General features: G+C 44.3%; 2 protein-coding genes across 3 annotated transcripts in view; one reads left to right on the top strand and one right to left on the bottom strand.

Moving 5' to 3' along the window:
* LOC124037684 (phospholipid phosphatase 2-like) overlaps positions 1 to 17,625 on the bottom strand; it is a 126,174-nt gene that overhangs the window by 74,691 nt on the left and 33,858 nt on the right. The gene's annotated exons all lie outside the window — the stretch shown is intronic.
* LOC124037351 (transcriptional enhancer factor TEF-3-like) overlaps positions 8,968 to 17,625 on the top strand; it is a 31,784-nt gene continuing 23,126 nt past the window's right edge. Inside the window, exons 1-2 of the mRNA XM_046352056.1 lie at positions 8,968 to 8,971; positions 9,075 to 9,416. Of these exons, the coding sequence (XP_046208012.1) occupies positions 8,968 to 8,971; positions 9,075 to 9,416 (346 nt within the window). The remainder of the gene's footprint in view (positions 8,972 to 9,074; positions 9,417 to 17,625) is intronic.

The following is a 17,625-nucleotide window of genomic DNA, read 5'->3' as shown; positions in this document are numbered from 1 at the left end:
TGGACAGGTAGGGGGCATGGACAGGTAGGGGCATGGACAGGTAGGGGGCATGGACAGGTAGGGAGCATGGACAGGTAGGGGGCATGGACAGGTAGGGGGCATGGACAGGTAGGGGGCATGGACAGGTAGGGAGCATGGACAGGTAGGGGGCATGGATAAAGCACACACCCTTTAGTGTGATGTTGATTTTCTTTACCCTTCCCCACTTCTTTGTTTTTCTGTCTTGGGGTCTCTGGGTTCACTCTGTCCTTGTCTGTTTTTACCTTACAGTTTTTACCTTACAGTAGCCTATTAATGACTAGGTTAGGAGTGAAAGGTATTGCTAACTTGCTTTGTGTGCCTTGTGTCTGTGACTGCGACATTGTAATCAATTTATCAAAACTCATTTTCTGTGTGTCTGCCCTGAGACTGGCCCTGTGCTGAGGAGACTGTTCAGTGTGCTCATCCCACATAGCGAGCATTCCTCCTCCACTCGCACGAGAGAGCAGAATAATGTCCTAGATATGAGTCCTACAGGACAAACAAATCCCCTGGCCTCCAAGCCCCACCAACTCTACCAACCATCCTCCTCTCTAGGCTGTACATACTGTATGTCCAACAGGTCATCGGGCTGTAGTAGTGTAAATTCATATTAGCCAGAAGTGAACATCTCTCTTTAGGGATTATCTTGGACTAATCACATGCAGACCAGTCTCCCTCTTGACCTTTGACCCTGTACCCTATGTGATTATTATGAGGTACAGTATGACTGGAACATAGTGTAGGATTTTCATTATGGGTTGGGTGTTGGGTTCGTGGAGATACATGGAGGGTTGAGGTGTTTACGTAAATAAGGCTGGGCAATGTCTTTGATTCTGATCAAATCAACGTTTATTTGTCACGTGCGCCGAATACAACAGGTGTAGTAGACCTTACAGTGGAATGCTTACTTATAGGCTCTAACCAATAGTGCAAAAAAGGTATTAGGTGAACAATAGGTAAGTAAAGAAATAAAAACAACAGTAAAAATACAAGCTATGTACAGTAGCGTAGCTACATACAGACACCGGTTAGTCAGGCTGATTGAGGTAGTATGTACATGTAGATATGGTTAAAGTGACTATGCATATATGATGAACAGAGAGTAGCAGCAGTGTAAAAAGAGGGGTTGAGGGGGCACACAATGCAGATAGTCTGGGTAGCCATTTGACTACCTGTTCAGGAGTCTTATGGCTTGGGGGTAAAAACTGTTGAGAAGCCTTTTTGTCCTAGACTTGGCACTCCGGTAGCGCTTGCCATGCAGTAGTAGAGAGAACAGTCTATGACTGGGGTGGCTGGGGGTCTTTGACAATTTATAGGGCCTTCCTCTGACACAGCCTGGTTTAGAGGTCCTGGATGGCAGGCAGCTTAGCCCCAGTGATGTACTGGGCCGTACGCACTACCCTCTGTAGTGCCTTGCAGTCGAAGGCCGAGCAATTGCCGTACCAGGCAGTGATGCAACCAGTCAGGATGCTCTCGATGTTGCAGCTGTAGAACCTTTTGAGAATCTCAGGACCCATGCCAAATCTTTTTAGTTTCCTGAGGGGGAATAGACATTGTTGTGCCCTCTTTATGACTGTCTTGGTGTGTTAGAACCATTCTAGTTTGTAGTTTATGTGGACACCAAGGAACCTGCTCCACTACAGCCCCGTCGATGAGAATGGGGGCGTGCTCTGTCCTATTTTTTCTGTAGTTCACAATCATCTCCTTAGTCTTGGTTATGTTGAGGGAAGGTTGTTATTCTGGCACCACCCGGCCAGGTCTCTGACCTCCTCCCTATAGGCTGTCTCGTCGTTGTTGGTGATCAGGCCTACCACTGTTGTGTCGTCTGCAAACTTAATGGTGTTGGAGTTGTGCCTGGCCATGCAGTCGTGGGTGAACAGGGAATACATGAGGGGACTGAGCATGCACCCCTGGGGAGCTCCAGTGTTGAGGATCAGCGTGGCAGATGTGTTGCTACCTTCCCTCACCACCTGAGGGCGGCCCGTCAGGAAGTCCAGGATCCAGTTGCAGAGGGAAGTGTTTAGTCCCAGGATCCTTAGCTTAGTGATGAGCTTTGAGGGCACTATGGTGTCAATGAATAGCATTCTCACATAGGTGTTACTTTTGTCCAGGTGGGAAGCTCGCGGCTGTGCTTCCCTTTGTAGTCTGTAATAGTTTGCCCTGCCACATAAGACAAGTGTCGGAGCCGGTGTAGTGTGATTCAATCTTAGCCCTGTATTGACGCGTTGCCTGTTTGATGGTTTGTCACAGGGCAGAGCAGGATTTCTTGTAAGCTTCCGGGTTAGAGTCCCACACCTTGAAAGCGGCAGCTCTACCCTTTAGCTCAGTGTGAATGTTGCCTGTAATCCATGGCTTCTGGTTGGGGTATGTACGTAAAGTTACTGTGGGGACGACGTCCTCGATGCACTTATTGATAAAGCCAGTGACTGATGTGGTGTATTCCTCAATGCCATCAGAAGAATCCTGGAACATGTTCCAGTCTGTGATAGCAAAACAGTCCTGTAGTTTAGCATCTGCTTCATCTGACCACTTTTTTATAGACCAAGTCACTGGTGCTTCCTGCTTTAATTTTTTTGCTTGTAAGCAGGAATCAAGAGGATGGAGTTGTGGTCGGATTTACCAAATGGAGGGCAAGGGAGAGCTTTGTACGCGTCTCTGTGTGTGGAGTTCAGGTGATCTAGAATTATTTTCCCTCTGGTGTGTTTGTGTGTGTTTGTGCGCACATGAGTCTGTACGTGTGTGTGGGGGGAGGGTGGGGGGGGGGGGTTCAGAGAGCAAAGTTGATCTGCTTCTTACAGGGCAGCACACTGGGACACCCTGTCAGAGACCATGTGCTCTCAGCAGAAAACATGCCATACAAATACGTTCCTTTCTCTCCCGAAGCTTTTCCCCTCCCCGTCCAGCCTGATTCCTGATCATCATATGAGAGTATGTTTTCATTTGGGATACGTATGTTTTCAAGCTTTACATTCCGGTCCCGATTAGAGGAGATTGTGTCCAGCGGAGCCCCTCCCCCTCTCTGCTGCCCCCATACACCCCTCCACCTGCCAACCCTCTCTGGCGTGGGCCTCAGTTGGTGCCCCCTGCAACCCATAGACCTTCCCAACCTACAGCACACTGAGTGGGCAACACACAATAGTTTAAATAAGTGGGCCTATGTGTATTTCAGTTTTCATAATGAAAGTGTGTGTGTGTGTTCGTCTGTATGTGTGTGTCTGTGTCTGGGAGGGGCCCCTGAGCGCAGCACCAGCTGGGGGATTATCCCGCTGAGCAGGCCCAGGGGAGAGGGGCCGAGTTAGGGGATAAGGGCGCCGTGGAGGGGGCCGCCTGGTTTAAGGGGCTTAGGTCAATTAACCCTGCTGGACACTTTGACTTAGGAACCTAACCAGCACTCTAATGGCTTATGCCCCACAGATCTCACTGCACTAAACATTTTCTTTCTTTATCAGTATGGGACTATTACATTCTAATTACAGTTGTCCTTTACTCCAGATTACTTTGTGAGAAAGGTTTTGAAACATACTCTCTTGAAGCACAGCAAAAGGTACAATGACCACAAAAAACATTTCACCATAGACCCCTTATTTAAAAAGTTACTAAGGTTCACCACCAGAGCGACGAAAGGGGCTCTACAGTGTAAGTTTGCCCTACTCAGTTGTTTTGCTTGGTGTTATTATGACAAGGCCTTAGCAGGGGTTTGGCCGAGACAGATATTCCATTACAACAAGTTTCATAACTATTCCAGAAAGCCCACCCTAAACAAACTGATTGGAGAAAACACAGTCACACTCACTATGGTGTGGTTGACAGAGCTTTAGTTCAGTGCTTCTTTAGGGTCAGTCAATAGTAATGAGACATAGTCTGAATTCTACCAGAGGGCTACTACAACGCAGGATCAATTAGTTAGCCGGCTAACTTGCCTAAATATTCTGACATAACTTTTTATTTTTTAGAAAGATAAGTTTGAAATGGGAATGATCCAGTTTACTCAACAATGATAAACACATATTTAAGTTTAGCTTTCTTAATGAACCATAACATTTGAAGTTATTTCTGGTTGTATATCAAAGTTAGCTGGCTAACTCATTGATCCTGCTTTGTAGTATACCCCTCTGTAGTGTTATCCCCATCATTCAGGTTTTTCAATTAGGTTAATATAGTGTCCATGTAGCCTGTACATTCCTGGGTAACTAAACTATAGTTCAGTATGGAGAGTCCAGAGAACGAGGGAGGGGGGACAGGGAAAGAGAAACAGAGAGAGAAAAACAAAGAGCAAAAATTGAGAGAGAGAGGGAGGGAGGGAGGGAGGGAGAAACAGAGAGAGACAGACAATAGGGAGTGAGAGACAGAGAGAGAAACAGTGAGATAGAAAATAGAGAGAGAGACAGACAATAGGGAGTGAGAGACAGAGAGAGAAACAGTGAGATAGAAAATAGAGAGAGAGACAGACAATAGGGCCTAGACTGTCATTGTAAATAAGAATTTGTTCTTAACTGACTTGCCTAGTTAAATAAAGGTTCAATAAATAAAAAAAATGGAGGGAGTGTGAGGGTCATTACTAGAGGTCGACCGATTATGATTTTTCAGCGTTGATACCGATACCGGTTACTGGAGGACCATAAAAGCCGATACCGATTAAATTTGTAATGACAATTACAACAATACTGAATGAACACTTATTTTAACTTCATATAATACATCAATAAAATCAATTTAGCCTCAACTAAATAATGAAACATGTTCAATTTGGTTTAAATAATGCAAAAACAGTGTTGGAGAAGAAAGTAAAAGTGCAATATGTGCCATGTAAGAAAGCAAACGTTTGAGTTCCTTGCTCAGAACATGAGAACATATGAAAGCTGGTGGTTCCTTTTAAAATGAGTCTTCAATATTCCCAGGTAAGAAGTTTTAGGTTGTAGTTGTAGGAATTATAGGACTATTTCCCTCTATACCATTTGTATTTCATTAACCATTGACTATTGGATGTTCTTATAGGCACTTTAGTATTGCCAGTATAACAGTATAGCTTCCGTCCCTCTCCTCGCTCCTCCCTGGGCTCGAACCAGCAACAAAACGACAATTAGCGTGCGCTAACTAGCTAGCCATTTCACTTAGGTTACATGAGCCTCATCTCGGGAGTTGATAGGCTTGAAGTCATAAACAGCGCAATGCTTGACGCACAACGAAGAGCTGCTGGCAAAACGCACGAAAGTGCTGTCTGAAAGACTGTTTACTCGCCTGCTTCTACCTACCACCGCTCAGTCAGATACTTGTATGCTTGTATGCTCAGTCAGATTATATGCAACGCAGGACACGCTAGATAATATCTAGCAATATCATCAAACGTGTAGTTAACTGGTGATTATGATTGATTGTTTTTATAAGATCAATTTAATGCTAGCTAGCAACTTACCTTGGCTTACTGCATTCGCGTAACAGTCTCCTTGTGGAATGCAACGAGAGAGAGGCAGGTCGTTATTGCGTTGGACTAGTTAACTGTAAGGTTGCAAGATTGGATCACCCGAGCTGACAAGGTGAAAATCTGTCGTTCTGCCCCTGAACAAGGCAGTTATCCCACGGTTCCTAGGCCGTTATTGAAAATAAGAATGTGTTCTTAACTCACTTGTCTAGTGAAATAAAGATGTACAAAATATATATATATATATTTTAATCTGCAAATCGGCGCCCAAAAATACCGATTTCCGATTTGAAATCGGCCCTAATTAATGGGCCATTCCGATTAATCGGTCAACCTCTAGTCACTACCTGTTGTTTGTGTATGGATGTTGATCTGTGTGTGGTCAGTTTGCCCCATGGCCTCTGAATAGATACATTGTCTCATGTGTTTGTTTGGTTTGTGTACTTTAGTTATCTTGGTCATGTGTGTGTGTTCGTTTTGTGTGTGTGTGTGTACGTGTATGGTTAACTGGCCAACTCATTTATGGAAAGCCCATTGGTACGTCGGGGGGCTCAGAGTAAGAGAGGGTGACTGGCTGGATGGAGATCGTTACTCACTCGTGTTTTTTCTGCACAGAAAAATAATGGGGGAGCTGCCTAAGCATTTGTTTTATCCAAACAGTAAACTTAAAACAGCAAATGTTATCTCAGCCACATGGCTAAATGTGTAGAATTGCAGGACATTTGCCTTAAGCTAAATATTGTCACTGTGGCGAACAGGAGGGCCGAATACAACCAGGCAAATCATGATTCATACTGACTAACACTGTCAATAGCCTTAATTGGCAGCCCAGATTGCCTCTGGAGAAACACAAACAATGATTGAGATTCATCCATTTCTTGTGATGAGACGTTTGGAGATCTAAGAGTTTTTCCCTGACCCCATGTCCTGACCAGTTCTCAAACATCTAGCCTGATAATTTCCTTGAGTGTTTCGAAGTGTAATTACCTAAATAACCCTGATATGATATGACCTCCTTGATGTGTCTGACCAAGTGTCTCTGTCTATCCCCAACCTGGGTTCAAATACTATTTGAAATCTTTCACATACTTTGAACTAGAGGTCGACTGATTATGATTTTTCAACGCCGATGCCGATTTATTGGAGGACCAAAAAAAGCCGATATCGATTAAATCGGACAATTTTTATTTATTTATTTGTAATAATGACAATTACAATAATACTGAATGAACACTTATTTTAACTTAATATAATACATCAATAAAATAAATTTAGCCTCAAATAAATAATGAAACATGTTCAATTTGGTTTAAATAATGCAAAAACAAAGTGTTGGAGAAGAAAGTAAAAGTGCAATATGTGCCATGTAAGAAAGCTAACGTTTCAGTTCCTTGCTCAGAACATGAGAACATATGAAAGCTGGTGGTTCCTTTTAACATGAGTCTTCAATATTCCCAGGTAAGAAGTTTTAGGTTGTAGTTATTATAGGACTTATAGGACTATTTATCTCTATACCATTTGTATTTCATTAACCTTTGACTATTAGATGTGCTTATAGGCACTTTAGTATTGCCAGTGTAACAGTATAGCTTCCATCCCTATCCTCGCTCCTACCTGGGCTTGAACTAGGAACACATCGACAACAGCCACCCTCGAAGCATCGTTACCCATGCAGAGCAAGGGGAATAACTACTCCAAGTCTCAGAGCGAGTGACGTTTGAAACGCTATTAGCGCGCACCCCGCTAACTAGCTAGCCATTTCACATCGGTTACACCAGCCTAATCTCAGGAGTTGATAGGCTTGAAGTCATAAACAGTGCAATGCTTGAAGTACAACAAAGAGCTGCTGGCAAAACGCACGAAAGTGCTGTTTGAATGAATGCTTACGAGCATGCTGCTGCCTACCATCGCTCAGACTGCTCTATCAGACTGCTTTATCAAATCATAGACTTAGTTATAACATAATAACACACAGAAATACGAGCCTTAGGTCATTAATATGGTCGAATCTGGAAACTATCATCTCGAAAACAAGACGTTTATTCTTTCAGTGAATTACGGAACCGTTCCGTATTTTATCTAACGGGTGGCATCCATAAGTCTAAATATTGCTGTTACATTGCACAACCTTCAATGTTATGTCATAATTACGTAAAATTCTGGCAAATGAGGTGGCCCAAACTGTTGCATATACACTGAGAAGTGACACAATTTCACCTGGTTAATATTGCCTGCTAACCTGGATTTCTTTTAGCTAAATATGCAGGTTTAAAAATATATACTTCTGTGTATTGATTTTAAGAAAGGCATTGGTGTTTATCGTTAGGTGCACATTGGAGCAACGATATGCACCGCATCGATTATATGCAACGCAGGACCCCCTAGATAAACTAGTAATATCATCAACCATGTGTTGTTAACTAGTGATTATGATTGATTGTTTTTTATAAGATAAGTTTAATGCTAGCTAGCAACTTACCTTGGCTTCTACTGCATTCGCGTAACAGGCAGGCTCCTCATGGAGTGCAATGTAATCAGGTGGTTAGAGCGTTGAACTAGTTAACTGTAAGGTTGCTAGATTGAATCCCCCGAGCTGACAAGGTAAAAATCTGTCGTTGTGCCCCTGAACGAGTCAGTTAACCCACCATTCCTAGGCCGTCATTGAAAATAAGAATGTGTTCTTAACTGACTTGCCTAGTTAAATAAAGATTAAATAAAAGGTGAATAAAAATAAATAAAATGTAAAAAATATTTTTAAATCGGCCAAATCGGTGTCCAAAAATACCAATTTACGATTGTTATGAAAACTGGAAATCGGCCCTAATTAATTGGCCTTTCCGATTAATCGGTCGACCTCTACCCTGCACGTTTGCTTCAGCTTGCCTGTAGACTGCCAGATGTGCAGAGTTTACAGTTTTGGTACCATTTTATTGGTCCATTAAGCCAGGAAAGCTCAATCGAGCACAGATAAAGTATTTGAAAATGTCAATGGCGGTGTGTTTAATGTATTTCCCAGTCTGTTACTCCTCTGCCTCTCCCTTGGCCCTCTCTTCAGCCATCTCCTTGGCCTCTAGGTGCCATGCTGTTTGTTTTCATGGCTCCATAATCTAATTTCTGGTCCGAGGTGCTTCATCCAAGTAGTATTAGCAACTCCCCATTGATGTGATCTAAGATTTCATAGCATTTGCGCGCACGCCGCTCTTCATATGACCACACTCAGCTGACATAGCTATCGCTTTCCTAGATAGTCCGAGCTCCTTGGGCTGACGTCAAATGACCAGAATTCTGTTGTGGTTTTTGTTTCATCTTAATTTTACCAGGAAGTTTCTTGATGTTTGAACGTATGGTTTGAGGGAGATCTGGCAAGTTTTTAGCATGGGAATAGCTTATCATACATAGTCACAGACAGTACATAACTATGGATACCAAGACAATTCAAAGTATCAAATACTAAGCAGCATAATCAATATTTGAAAGCAATCCTTGTTATCCTTTAAAGCATATCATATGGTCATTCACTGTTTCCGATGGGTATTGCCTTCCTATGCTTTTGTTCTTGGCCTAACATTCTTCAAGCCAGCACTCCTTGACTCAACCTCACCTGACCTAAATGTTATGTATTTTGCTTTCTCAGGATCACTCTCCCCTGTCTTGTTCTGTCATTGGCCCCTGGAAGACACCATCTACACCCCACCCCAACCCCTTCCCCCTCCTGGGTCTACCCCCCCCCGATCCCTCCAACCCCAGCCCTGTCCTGTGGTCCCCCCCTGCCCCACCACGTCTGCGGAGTGGGTGCCGGCCGCCTCCCCTGGGGGCAGCAGTGAGGAGCTGAACGAGCCTCTGGACAAGGCTCTGGAGAACGATGCGGAGGGTGTGTGGAGCCCTGACATCGAACAGAGCTTCCATGAGGCCCTGTCCATCTACCCGCCCTGCGGACGCAGGAAGATCATCCTCTCCGACGAGGGAAAGATGTATGGTATGCCCTACTCTTTTCCCATCTATTCCCTGGCTTTATATGATGACTGACTATATGCTGTCCCCTCAAACGTTCATGTACATACACTCTCATGGACCCATGTCCCTTGAAATTGAAGATATGCCAGTTGTATCTGCACTGACCACTTTCCCTCACAAATAAGGCCTTCATACGTATACACACATTTACTTCACACACAGTTGCACACACACAGTTGCATACAGTTGCACACACACAGTTGCACACACACAGTTGCACACACACACACACACACACACACACACACACACACACACACACACACACACACACACACACACACACACACACACACACACACACACACACACACACACACACACACACACACACACACACACACACACACACACACACACACACACATAGTTCTTATGCGTTGTGAGTGATACATGGCAGTATCCTAGAGTACACACATAGTTCCACACACCCTCTCACTACCACCATCACTCACAGCACTCTGGTACACACCATCCTGGGTTTCTGCCTAGCTGTCCCTCCCCTCCATCCACGTGGCTGAGTAGCGTGTAATGGCACCATGGATGTCACACGCCTCCATGCTGCTACTCACGTTCTGATTGATACTTGACATAATCCGCTCACCTTCCCTCTCTCCCTCAGCCATTTCTGTACTATACTAATATTCATTGACATTTTTGTAATTTAGCAGACTCTTTTATCCAGGGCGACTTACAGGAGTAATTAGGGTTAAGTGCCTTGATTCGAACCAGCGACCTTTTGATTACTGGCCCAACACTCTTAACCGCTAGGTTACCTACCGCACTATTCGATTACATAACTATGGCGAGGGCATGTTGTTTACCCTGTTTTGCCATATCTCATTATCAGTCATACATTTATGTCAAACATACATTACTTAATTTCTTGTTGGCCTTCATACCTATGTTACATCATTGGCTTTTAAGTGTTGCAGTCCAATTAACATTTTGGAATAAAGGTGAAGAAAAAAGTGATATGGCATGATAAGGGAAAATATTTAGATAAGCAATGTGTTTCAGACATACTATCACATTTCAGCTAAGACCCAAATGCAGACTGTGTCGAAGTAACAGTGTTTATTACAGCAACAGGGGCAGGCAGACGACAGGTCAAGGCAGGCAGGGTTCAATAATCCAGAGTAGTGGGGCAAAGGTACAGGATGGCAGGCAGGCTCAGGGTCAGGTCAGGCAGAGGTTGGTAATCCAGAGTAGTGGGGCTAAGGTACAGGATGGCAGGCAGACGACAGGTCAAGGCAGGCAGGGGTCAATAATCCAGAGTAGTGGGGCTAAGGTACAGGATGGCAGGCAGACGACAGGTCAAGGCAGGCAGGGGTCAATAATCCAGAGTAGTGGGGCAAAGGTACAGGACAGCAGGCTGTATATATATATACATATACACAGTACCTTTGGAAAGTATTCAGACCCCTTGACCTTTTCTACATTTTGTTTCGTAACAGCATTATTCTAAAATGGATTAAATCAAAACAAATTCCTTAGCAATCTACACACAATACCCCATAATACCAAGAACCCAATGGTCACTCTGACAGAGCTCCTCTGTGGAGATGGGAGAACCTTCCAGAAGGACAACCATCTCTGCAGCACTCCACCAATCAGGCCTTTATGGTAGAGTGGCCAGACAGAAGCCACTCCTCAGTAAAAGGCACATGACAGCCCACTTGGAGTTTGCCAAAAGGCACCTCAAGACTCTCAGACCATGAGAAACAAGATTCTCTGGTCTGATGAAACCAAGATTGAACTCTTTATCCTGAATGCCAAGCGTCACATCTGGAGGAAACCTGGCACCATCCCTACGGTGAAGCATGGGGGTGGTAGCATCATGCTTTGGGGATATCTTTCAGCATCAGGAATTGGGAGGCTAGTCAGGATCGAGGCAAAGATGAACAGAGAGAAGTACAGAGAGATCCTTGATGAAAACCTGCTCCAGATCACTCAGGACCTCAGACTGGGGAAAAGGTTCACCTTCCAACAGGATAATGACCTTAAGCACACAGCCATTACAACATAGGAGTGGATTTGGGTCAAGTGTCTGAATGTCCTTGAGTGGCCCAGCCAGAGCCTGGACTTGAACCCGATTGAACACTTCTGGAGAGACCTGAAAATAGCTGTGCAGTGACGCTCCCCATCCAACCTGACAGAGCTTGAGAGGATCTGCTGAGAAGAAAGGGAGGAACTCCCCAAATACTTGTCACGTCATACCCAAGAAAACTTGATGCTGTAATCACTGCCAAAGGTGCTTCAACAACGTACTGAGTAAAGGGTCTGACTACTTGTGTAAATGTGTACCTTTTCAGTTTTTTCTTTTTTAAACATTTGTAAAAAGGCCCCTTGACTTTTTCCATATTTTGGAGTCTGACATTGCTTGTTCTGATATTTCTTACATATGGGATAACATCTGTAAAATGCCCCTCTCCCCACTGGTGTGATTAGTATATCTGAGAGTTTAGATCTTAATAAGGTAGTCACCTCATACAAGTACTTGGGAGTATGGCTAGATGGTACACTGTCCTTGTCTCAGCACATTTTCAAAGCTGCAGGTTGAAGTTAAATCTAGACTTGGTTTCCTTTATTATAATCGCTCCTCTTTCACCCCAGCTGCCAAACTAACCCTAATTCAGATGACCATCCTACCCATGCTAGATTATGAAGATGTAAATTATAGATCAGCAGGTAAGGGTGCTCTCATGCGGCTAGATGTTCTTTCTATTCGGCCATCAGATTTGCCACCAATGCCCCTTATAGGACACGTCACTGCACTCTATACTCCTCTGTGAACTGGTCATCACTGTATACCCGGCACAAGACCCACTGGTTGATGCTAATTTATAAAACCCTCTTAGGCCTCACTCCCCCCTATCTGAGATACCTACTGCGCCCCTCATCCTCCACATACAACACCTGTCCTGCCAGTCACATTCTGGTGAAGGTCCCCAAAGCACACACATCCCTGGGTCGCTCCTCTTTTCGCTGCAGCTAGCGACTGGAAGGAGCTGCAACAAACACTCAAACTGGACAGTTTATTTATTTAGTATTTTTAACCCCTTTTTGATCTTGCTAATCGCTGACTTGGGAGAGGCTAAGGTGGAGTAATGTGTCCTCCGAAACATAACCCGCCTAACTCCCGGCCATGGCTGGTTGTGACACAGCCCGTAGTAAAGATTCTTGCACTGTGATGCAGTGCCTTAGACCGCTGCACCACTCGGGAGGCCCAAAACTGTATAGTTTTATCTCCATCTTTACATTCAAAGACTCAATCATGGTCACTCTTACTGACACTTGTGGCTGCTTTGCATGATGTATTGTTGTCTCTACCTTTTTGCCCTTCGTGCTGTCATCTGTGCCTAACAATGTTTATACCATTTTTGTGCTGCTACCAGGTTGTATGCTGTCATGTTTTGCTGCCATGTTGTGTTGTTGTCTTAGGTCTCTCTTTTTGTAGTGTTGTGGTGTCTCTCTTGTTGTGATGTGTGTTTTGTCCTACATTTTTATTTTTAATCCCAGCCCCGTCCCCACAGGAGGCCTTTTGCCTCTTGGTAGAGTGTCATTGTAAATAAGAATTTGTTCTTAACTGACTTGCCTAGTTCAAATCAAATCAAATCAAATTTATTTATATAGCCCTTCGTACATCAGCTGATATCTCAAAGTGCTGTACAGAAACCCAGCCTAAAACCCCAAACAGCAAACAATGCAGGTGTAAAAGCACGTTAAATAAAGGTTCAATTTAAAAAAATCTGTGTACGCAACCAATAAACTTTGATTTGATAGGACACACTAGGTCTTGCTGGTAGACATCTGCTAACAGATGGCTTGCGATAACGATAGCGAAAAGCGTTGAGTCCAAACGGAGCAGGTGGTTGTGTGCTTTTCAGAGGAGGTCTGTCATCTCCCCTCTCTGAGCGAGCTCCTTTAGCCTAGCATGTGGCTAATGGCTATCTGGGCCCGGCGAGTTCACAGCCGTCCCCTGATCAACTCTAACCCCTTATAAAGCCTGCAATAATGGGACGGAGGAGAGGGGGCAGGTGTCACATTCTGTTTTAGGGGAAGAGAGGCTGGGGAGGGTGGTGAAAGCTGGGGGGCGCGCTGAGGTGCCCCTTCCTCCCCACGGGGGTCAGGGGCGGGTGATGCGTGCCAGGGAGCACGATGGGCCGTTAGGAATGGCATGCGCTTGGAACCGGGGTTCAAGGCAGCTCCGCTGTAACCCTATACCAGAATAGACGTTTACCCTTTGAGTGCTTGGAGTGAGGGGAGGGAAACAAATAAACACCAAGGCAGTGGCGGTGTCTTGTGCGGCTCCGGGGCATTCTGCACCTGTCCCTGTTTCGCGTGTGTGTGTGTGTGTGTCTTTATGCTTCCCTCCTCTGTTCGCTGCTATTTCTGGGATTTATCATGCACTCTGCCCCCCCATCTGTACGTCAGTCAGTCTCTCAGCGGGTCTGTCTGCCTTTCAGCTAACCTCCAACTGCTCCCCAAGTTCACCACAGCCTCGCAGCCAGATAAAATTTACTACATGAGAAAAGAGACTAGACTGAACCCGCTGCCAACCCGCACCCCATCAGCCCCTAAACAGCTAAGCCCACCCCCAAACTGACCCCCCACCATGTTTAATCAGCCCTGTCAGGGTCATTGACAGACCTTTCGACACATTGCTACAACTCAACTCATTTCAACCTAAAGCTATGTTAATTTCATTCTCAGGTTGAGGTTTTAAAATTGAAGTATATCATTACATGAAGTGAGAGGAAAACCTTTGGAAATACACTACCAGTCAAAGGTGTTAGAACACCGGCTCATTCAAGGGTTTTTCTTTAGACATCCAATAACACATATGGAATCATGTAGTAACCAAAAAAGTGTTAAACAAATCCAAATATATTTTATATTTGAGATTTTTGAATATCCACCCTTTGCCTTGATGACAGCTTTGCACACACTTCCCATCCAACATGAGAGAGCTTGAGAGGATCTACAGAGAAGAATGGGAGAAGACTCGAGGCTGTAATCGCTACCAAAGCTGCTTCAACAAAGTACTGAGTAAAGGATCTGAATGTCTAACAATCTGTTTTTACTTAGTTATTATGGGATATGGTGTGTAGATTAAATAGTTTTTTTCCGCCCTAATCAATCTATTTTAGAATAAGTCTAATATAACAAAATGTGGAAAAAGTCAAGTGGTCTGAATACTTTTCCTGAATGCACTGTATTGCATTTCCTGTCTATAACACTGAACAAATGCCATTCCAGAGGCAACAATGCCATATTGAGATGGGGAACCGTTAATTTTGTAGTATGCGTGTAGATCCTCTTCATCCAATTGTAATTTCTTATATCGAGAGGAATGTTTTTGTCTCATATTTCCTCATGCATTCATGGCATTTTTCTCATAATAGTCTGGCAGTCATGCTTATTACTCACTGCAGTTATTAGCTTGCTTATTAAGACAGTGTCACGGATATTGTGGAGGTTTTTGTGTGGCAGTCATTCGACCTGCAGTGCCAATGAAAACATTTCCTGGCTTCCACGGGTCCCGGTTGTGCTGGGATGACAAATGATGTGTGTTATAGGGGAGGAGGGATGGACAGTTGGATAAGTGCTTTGCCCCAAGTTATAGGATACCCATATAGGCCGTATATGAAAATAACACATTTTATAGTGGAAATGTTGGTTTATTTACAGTGATTGAATAATTAAGTGATAATGCCCGAGAAGCTCGGTTTTAACCCATCAGCATTCAGGATTAGACCCACCCATTGGATAATCACTCATAACTCTTCTTGTAATCACTTTTATTATTTACATAATCAGAAAAAGGCAATAGTCTTATGCCTTATGCAAAGGAATATTTTATTCAGTCATCATGTTCTTTCACACCTGCTCTCCCGCTATACCTCCTATAGTGAACATCTGTTTTCTCTGGCCTTCATTGCAAGGGTTTTATTGCCGACAAACATCAAGACATGTTTGTTTCTCTTGTGTAGACGCCAACGTGCCCTGCAAACAGAGAGCAGCAGTTTTTTCTGTCAACCCTCATTAATAACAGTGTATGATGTAAAGGAAAGGCCCAATGGAAATAAATCATTATCCTCGTCACCCAGGTCCCAACCTTTCCAGTCAAGTGAGAGATTCACTGACAGAAGGCTGTGTGTAGCTAGTAGCCTTTTGATAAAGTGCTCCTGTGTCATGTTTCTTTTGTAATTGCAGCTGAGACAGGACAGAGTTCTCAGTACGGTCACCATATCATTATTGAGTACTACTGCAGTGGGGTCACTGTTTGCTGTCTCCAGAGAGAGTACTTGAAGGCATGGCCAGGTCAGGGGTTTGCTGGGTAGTGAGTGGGTGGTGGCGAAACCTGAGCCCTCCTGAGGATGAGGCTGGGGCGATGCAGGGGGCACAGCACAGCAGTCACATGGGGGAGGTCCTGAGTCTGAACCTGACCTCGGCTCTGTAGCCCTAGCCCCTGTCTTGACCTTCACAGGAAACGGGTATAATGGTATCTAAATCCACAGTAAAACGAGTCCTATGTCGTCATAACCTGAAAGATCGCTCAGCAAGGAAGAAGCCACTGCCCCAAAACCGCCATAAAGAAGCCAGACTACGGTTTGCAACTGCACATGGGGACAAAGATCATACTTTTTGGAGAAATGTCCTCTGGTCTGATAAAACAAAAATATAACTGATTGGCCATGATGGCCATCGTTATGTTTGGAGGAAAAAGGGGTACACTTGCAAGCCAAAGAACACTATCCCAACTGTGAAGCACGGGGGTGGCAGCATCATGTTGTGGGGGTGCTTTGCTGCAGGAGGGACTGGTGCACTTCACAAAGTGCACGAGAGGAGGGCTAATTATGAAGATATATTGAAGCAAAATCTCAAAACATCAGTCAAGAAGTGAAAGCTTCATGGCAAATGGATCTTCCAAATGGACAATGACCCCAAGCATACTTCCAAAGTTGTGGCAAAATGGCTTAAGGACGACAAAGTCAAGGTATTGGAGTGGCCATCACAAAGCCCTGACCTCAATCCTATGGAAAATCTGTGGGCAGAACTGAAAAATCGTGGAGGCCTACAAACCTGACTCAGTTACACCAGCTCTGTCAGGAGGAATGGGCCAAAATTCTCCCAACTTATTGTGGAAGCTTGTGGAAGGCTACTCGAAAAGCTTGACCCAAGTTAAACAATTTAAAGGCAATGCTACCAAATAATAATTGAGTGTATGTAAACTTCTGACCCGCAGGGAATGTGATGAAAGAAATAAAAGCTGAAATTAATCACTCTCTACTATTATTCTGACATTTCACATTCTTAAAATAAAGTGGTGATCCTAACTGACCTAAGACATGGAATTTGTACTAGGATTAAATGTCAGTAATTGTGAAAAACTGAGTTTAAATGTGGAGTGCCTGGACACAGCCCTTAGCCGTAGTATTTTGGCCATACTTCACAAACCCCCATATGCCTTATTGCTATTATAAACTGGTTACCAACGTAATTAGAGCAGTAAAAATAAATGTTTTGTCATACCCGTGGTATACGATCTGATATACCATGGCTGTCAGCAAATCAACATTCAGGGCTCGAACCACCCAGTTTATAATATAATGTAACCGGTGGAGAGGTACGGTTCTGTATGGATTCAAATGAAACAGAGTAAACAGTCAGCTGCTGCTGTTACAGTGATTTCACATTTGAAACGCAATGTTCACATCCCATATCTTTGAATCCCGGTCTGTCTTTACAGCAGGGCTGTTCAACTCCGGTCCTGGAGGGCCAAAACGTTTCTGGTTTTTGTTTCTACCTGGTGGTTAATTGCACACATCTGGTGTCCCAGGACTGAATCAGTCCCTTATTAGAAGAAGATGATGAAAACCAGAAGTGTTTTGGCCCTCCAGGACTGAGGGTGAACAGCTTTGCATGGACAGCGCCACAGGAAATAGTGTCAGTAAGAGAGAAGTGAGCTAGCCAGTGGCTTCAGAGACGGGCCTGTGTCAGGAGTCTCCACGCCACCACTCCAAATCTCTCGGCTAGCTATCCTATCCGAGGGGAAATCGCACCCTGCCAACACATTCCTGCCTGCGGCCTAAATCTGACCTTAGTTATCGCCCAGAGACAGAGAGGCTGTCGGAAGCCGTACGGCTGGCAGATGTGCGTTCATA

The sequence above is a fragment of the Oncorhynchus gorbuscha genome, linkage group LG06 (assembly GCF_021184085.1).
Source record: "Oncorhynchus gorbuscha isolate QuinsamMale2020 ecotype Even-year linkage group LG06, OgorEven_v1.0, whole genome shotgun sequence".
NCBI classification, from domain to species: domain Eukaryota; kingdom Metazoa; phylum Chordata; class Actinopteri; order Salmoniformes; family Salmonidae; genus Oncorhynchus; species Oncorhynchus gorbuscha.
The sequence above is the reverse complement of the archived record's forward strand: the minus strand, read 5'-3'. Positions and strand labels throughout refer to the sequence as shown.